This window comes from Podarcis raffonei, chromosome 7 (assembly GCF_027172205.1).
Source record: "Podarcis raffonei isolate rPodRaf1 chromosome 7, rPodRaf1.pri, whole genome shotgun sequence".
Taxonomy (NCBI): Eukaryota; Metazoa; Chordata; class Lepidosauria; order Squamata; family Lacertidae; genus Podarcis; species Podarcis raffonei.
This window is the reverse complement of record NC_070608.1, coordinates 28,266,077-28,272,562: the sequence shown is the minus strand read 5'-3', so window position 1 is coordinate 28,272,562 and position 6,486 is coordinate 28,266,077. Positions and strand designations below refer to the sequence as shown.

At 41.6% G+C, this 6,486-nt stretch overlaps 1 protein-coding gene across 1 annotated transcript in view; it reads right to left on the bottom strand.

The window, feature by feature from the left end:
- Nucleotides 1-3,752: 3,752 nt before the first annotated feature.
- Nucleotides 3,753-6,486, bottom strand: part of CNGB3 (cyclic nucleotide gated channel subunit beta 3) — a 93,510-nt gene continuing 90,776 nt past the window's right edge. The window contains exons 20-21 of the mRNA XM_053395821.1: nucleotides 4,465-4,533; nucleotides 3,753-4,433 (exon numbers count right to left, since the gene is read on the bottom strand). Coding sequence (XP_053251796.1) covers nucleotides 4,008-4,433; nucleotides 4,465-4,533 — 495 coding nt within the window. The 3' untranslated portion in view covers nucleotides 3,753-4,007. The remainder of the gene's footprint in view (nucleotides 4,434-4,464; nucleotides 4,534-6,486) is intronic.

Sequence of the window (6,486 nt, the reverse complement as noted above, 5' to 3'; positions counted from 1 at the left end):
TGGACCGCCGAAACCCAGAAGTACCAGAATGGGTTACTTCCGGGTTTTGGCGGCCGTGCATCTGCAGAAGCGCTGAATTGCAACCCGTGCTCTCGCAGACATGCCAATGCGGGTTGCAAATGTGCATCCCACACGGATCACGTTCGCAACCCGAGCGTCCACTGTATTATGAAGCTAGTTGACTTTTAGAGAATCTGACTAGAAAGTAATAGCATGTGACTTGTTGTGGACTAGGAAGCCCAGTATGTGCCAATGAGGAAGGACTCTTCCTTGATAGAGTATTTTTCTCAATTTTATAGCTGTCTATAGAGAGAGAGGTGTATATGCTACTGAACCTGTATTCTTTTTTCACTTTAATTTTTTACACTGTCTTGGTTTAGCTAGTTCTAGGATGCCCCTCATTTGTGCTAGAGCACAGTTGGCCCAGAATGATTGAATTTGTGTTGTTGTTTTTCCCTTTTGCACAAGAACTAATTAGATTATTCTGTTCATTGTTCACTGTTGCCTTTGGGGAATCACTTACTTTTTTTATTAACTGCTACAGTGACATGGATTAGACTGAGGTGTCTGAAAATGATTGTTAATTGTGTAGTAAGAAAAAGTGTGGGTCAGATCCACGTCCTATAAATGATTGTTCAGGGTCTAGATGCACATTATTCCTCTGAGGCTGGAACCATATGCCTTCAGTCTTCATGCTTTGCCTTGTGGTCATGTTAAAACTCAAGGGTGTCAGATTGATGTTTATTATGCTCAATCAAATGTATCTACTCTGTGGATAATCAAAAGTAGTGGTGTATTTGGAATTATCAGCTGTTGCTCTGATTGAATGTTTTATTCCTATAGTGGATAGACTACATTGAACTGTCTCTTGTTCTCCGACCATTGATAACTTTTATTTTTTGTTATGTCGCCTTTTGCAAGTTTTTATATACATCATGGTTTCTCATTTACTGGATAGCAAAGCAAAACTGGATTCAGGGTTGTTTTGAAATTACTATTTAGTGGATTATAGCCAACCTTGTATTTGCCGTTTTTAAAGTCCAGAAGTTTTGAGGATCACAGAATTGAAATACAGTTATTTTTCTTTCTCTGTGTGAATCAAATGCCCATATAACTGCAGCAGTATTCTGTAGCAAAGTCTGAAAAAAACCCATCCCTGTCTACTTTTGTTAATGGTTCACACATCTCATTTCAAAGTGAATGAGAAAACAGCATCTTATATGGATGCCATTTCTGACATGCATTCCAGGCTATTCAGTGTCTGTTCTGTACTGTGTATTTCTCATCTCATAACAGGCCTTTAATAGGTACAGTGTGGCTTGAATCTGCCAAGTTTATACTGTAATGGACTTCTGGACCTAAATAGGGGTGGGCCAGAACTCAGTATATATATTTAAAAAAATATTCCAAAAGCAGCATCCCCAGAAATATTAGCAGTATTTCCTTAACGTCAAAGCTTATTTTTATCTCCTCCATTTGTCTCTTCAGCATGAGTTATGCATTAGCACCACCTTGTGGTGGAAGTTGATCATTAGCTGCTTTTGTAACAAAAGGAATCTACTTTTCCTTTATATTTTCAAAGCAAAATATAGCTTTATAAAGAAAGTATCTTACGGTGTACGGTATTTCTATGCACAACACTATTCCTTGTGTAATACAGTTTCTTGTATTTGAAGTTAGCTTCAGGTGTAACATTATCTTAATGCCATATAACACAGTATATTAAACTCCACTTATGCCCCTCAGTAGTTCTAATGTCTTTTGTCATCTTTTAAAGCTCTGAATGTGCATTTGCTGATTATTGTGGCTTTCACAGAAAATAGAAATAATGTCCTTGCTTTGTACTTGTATTCTAACTTTCCTTCTGAAACAGAACAAGAGCCTTCCCTCATTTCCCTTTCTCTCTGAAGCCTCCTGCCATCCCTTGAAAATCTGCTCCTGGGTGTTGGGGGACCCTTGCAATGGGGTAGAATATGACGCAAGAGGCTGTTGGGGCAGGATTGGGGAACTACTGTATTTTTTGCTCTATAAGACTCACTTTTTCCCTCCTAAAAAGTAAGGGGAAATGTGTGTGCGTCTTATGGAGCGAATGCAGGCTGCGTAGCTATCACAGAAGCCAGAACAGCAAGCGGGATTGCTGCTTTCACTGCGCAGCGATCCCTTTTGCTGTTCTGGCTTCTGAGATTCAGAATATATTTTTTCTTGTTTTCCTCCTCCAAAAACTAGGTGCGTCTTGTGGTCTGGTGCGTCTTATAGAGCGAAAAATACGGTAGTTAGAAATCTACCATTCTTGAAGGAGGAGCAGCTTGGAATCCAAGCCTTTCAGGGATTTTTAAATACATAAATTACAAATGTTTGTCTGTGAGATAACAAAGTACAAATCAGTGGTAGAGAAAACTGGAATGAAGAGAGGGAAACAAGCAGACAACTATGAAGTTTAGCAACAACATTTCATAATGAACAGTCCTGTGTTCCTGTAGATCAGCGATTTTCAAACTTGTGGTCTGGCACTAAACTGACAACAACTTTTTTTCTCCGAAAAAGATTTTGGGGTCTTTATGCTAACTTTGGTTTCTTCAGAATGAAAGAAGTGGGGTTGACATAGAAGCCCAATAGGGGGTGGGGCTGTCAGCGGCGGAGCAAGCTGATCAGGCGCCTGGGGTGGCGCATGTGCCCTGCACCCAGGGGTGGGGCCAGCTAGGGCAGGACACTCCGTGGGGCCTCCAAGGAGTCTGCCTGCATCCTCCCCTCAGTCGCCCTACAGCTGAGGGGGAGTCAGCAGGCAGACTGGGGCAGCGCGGAGCCTGCAGGTGCCCAAGCCACCACATCACTCCAAGTCACAACTTTCTTGTGCTAAGAGCAGGGTAAATATGCCTTAAACAAATAAATCTGCAGGGGGAAAAACTTTGGTCCTGGAGAGCCAGGTTCAGTCAGAACAGATAGAAGACATCTACTTTAATTTAAATCAGGATGAACATATGGAGTGGGAACCCAGATTTCTTTGTCTGGTTAATAGTCCAGTGGAAAGCCCACTCTATGGCTGTTCCTCAACCATGTTTTACTTTCTTTATGCAAAAATTTCATTAGGAGTAGCTGCAAGTTCAGTCGTCTTAAAAATGTTCTTCTTAGCCTAGTTCCAGAAATAATTACCCCCAAAAGGCATGGGTTACTTCTCTCTGGAGAACAGAACCACAGGGTCCTAATGATAAGAGAGAAATCAAAATTTGCTAGTATGCTAATATCTCTGCAGCAACCTTTTCTGAATTTTTGCACTACCACAGATATTTTAATACTTTGGAGTAAATGTGAAGCACAAGGGTTAACTGATGTCCTCTTGCTGGGCTCCTTTCCCTAATCTGATGACATTAGAACAGAAAAAGGCTCATAAAGCAGCAGATTGGGTTTCAAACAGCTCAGTTAGGTAGGAGCTGACCTTTCTGCCAACAGTGGTTTATTAGCCGAGGAGAGGAAGAAATGGGGCTGTTACTCTGGAGGCTTGCTGCTCTAAATGAAATAGTGAAACAGGATGGAGGGCCATAAGGAAAGAACTCTACTGGGGAGAACCTATTATGAGCTCTCATACCCATCTTGTTGCTCTCCAAGGGCTGTGTAATACTCCACAAAAGCAGAGCTGCTTCTTAGGATGTAGGAGACCATTTCAATAGCAGCGAACCAGCCAGAGAGCTTTTTCCTCTACTGTCAAGCAAACCTGTTCCCCATCAAACGTATCTCAGCGGGGTGTGTGTGTGTGTGTAATTTGGCCTAAGATGGCAGTCCCAATGAAGAAAGGCCTTCCAAAAGGCCATTTTCTCCAGCTGAGGCGCAGAAGGGAGAGGCCCTATATTTTTTATACTAAGATAGGTGTGAGGAACCTGTATAGATGCAAACTTAGAGGGGGAGTACTAATTTCAGTAGAAACATGTATCTAAAAATAAGCAGATTTGGTCCTGTAAAATTGAATTGGGCACCCAGAACTGGGTACAATGCACAGCAAGAGGAACCACCAGTTATACTTGATCCCTCACTTTGACTTCAACAGTAAGAATATCTCCTTCTCCTGGGGTGCTGGAAGGAGTCATGCTAATGATAAGGGACTGGTTAGTGGTTCCTCTGAGCAAACTTGGTTTAGGAGGAGCCGGTGGTGGTGGCTGGCTGCTGGGAGCTGGTTCTTCCTTATGGGCAGATGGTTCCACTTGCATCTGTGGCTCTTTGGCCTCTGCAGACTGTGTTGGGTTTATTTCTGTAGGTTTGGTTTCAAGCTTGGCTTTTTCTTTTTTGTCTCTTTCTGCCTTTTGTTCCTTTTCTTTCTTTGCTTGTTCTTCCTTTTCTTTCTTTGCTTGTCCCTCCTTTTCTTTCCTTTCTTGTTCCTCCTTTTCTTTCCTTTCTTGTTCCTCCTTTTCTTTCCTTGCTTGTTCTTCCCTTTCTTTTTCCTCCTGAAACAAAAACAGTTAAATATTAACTTCTCTTTTCCTTTTCCGCCTTTTCTCGTTCTTCTTTTTCTTTCTTTGCTTGTTCTTCCTTTTCTTTTTCCTCCTGTAACAAAAACAATTAAATGTTGTTAAAGAAGGATGCTTGGCAGGAAATTGAGATCATACCTAAGACCTCTCTGCATAGTAGGTGAGTACAGTCCATCAAGCACAGCTAAAGGGATACCCACATTGATTTCAGAGTGGCTTGACATTGTCTTTGAAGCTCTATAAGTGTTCTACTGAGATTAGTGGATTCTGCATCACATGATGCAGCGATGCAAGACAGGGCCTTCTTTGTGATGGCACCTCAACTGTTGAGCTCCCTCCCTACTGAAATGCAACATGTGTTTATCCTTTTTTCAGACACCAGCTTAGAACCTTGCACTTTTCACCTAGGCATTAGGAAGTGGTTAATGTTCAGTGGACTTATATTTTTTAAACTTTTAATTTTTTTACTGTTACTGCCTTGAGAGATCTTTTGATACTATATTGATATTTGAAATAAATTGAAATATTTTAAATAAACAAGCACTCTCAGAACTCTCCGGAGGTAAATTTCCTCCAAAAAATGCCTCCCATGTGGAAAAAGCAGGCGTGATGATATCCTGAAAAATATTTTCGAGTGCAATTGGAGGAGAAAGGTCACCAAATGGTAACTTGCCCAGCAAAAAATAGCCACATGCCTTGGCTCACTGTGAGAATGCAGAGGTGTGGTCTTAGGCTTTTTTGTGTGTGAGTGATATTATGCTTACATGTCTATATTTTAACTGATGTTATTTTTATTGGTTACTTCTTTACTTGTTGTCGTGCATTTTATTATTGTTTTGTTACAAGCTGTCTTAGGAAAAACTACCTTAAAGTTGGGTTATAAGTGATTAAACTAAACAAACTCTGGTTGAAGTCCTGTTGGACAGGCTCAGCTCAGACAATAAATCCACATTTCATGGTTTATGAAGCTAGAAATGAAAGCCAGCACCAAGCACCTCTCCTTTGCTCCCCATCCCTTTATTTTCCTGTTTATGTCAGTTATAACAGGTAACTCTGGCTTAGCCTTTGTGATGGGAGGGGAGATTGTTGCTTCCGCCAGCGCCTCCTCAATAAGGGTATCCTGTTAAAAGGATCTGGGGTTGTGGATCCTGTCCAAAGGCCTGTCGTGGGCTAGGGCCATGCCATGACCCATCAGTGACACTGGTCCCCCCCATTTGACGTATGTTGTAGAGCTCCCCCTACTGGTGATTTACCCTTAGTGTGACTCCCTGCAGACAGGCAGGAGTCGGGATATACTCTGGTTTCACCCAGTGCCTAAACCAAACGGCTCACATCTGTAATCACAATAAAGTTGTGACCTATTTTAGCCCATTCACCTAAAATATCTGTGTCCGTGTGTGTTTATTATATAAGGGAACTGCAGGGATTTGTTACGCAATTAGTGTATAAAGTACAGCTTTCTTCTGCCTGCCCCAAATCTGCTGACAATAAACTTCATTGTGTTGTTCGAAATGCCAGTAATTATGAGGAAGAAACAGTTTGTCTCTAATTCACTTTCTTCATACTGCGAACAATCTTATGAAATTATTTATTTGTTTAAATTCAGCTAATCGGGAAGATCCTTGAGAATGTGGCGGAAGAAAAGGGGATCTCTCCATCTGTGCTGATCACTGCTATCTGCTTCAGAAAGAAAATTGCTACATTAATGGGGATGAACTGAAACACACCGTCATTGTTGTCTTCATCAGGATGGGTTTATAAAGCTTGTATCCCCTTTTGAAGACTCTGCTCAGCACATTTCCCACTGCTTATAAATCTGGTGGGAGGGTATGTGCCTTCTCAGACACTTCCGAGTGCGATGGCATGGTAATGCCTGCCATCTCCTTGTGCTTGGATGTTTAACGAGGATTAGATTCCTTGCTCCTGGTAGTTCCTCTAATTAACCTGACCTCCACCCCACCCTGAGTTGGTATTCTCCCTGTTTATCTCTTCCACATTCCAGGCTCCCCATGGCACTTGCAGCATTTGT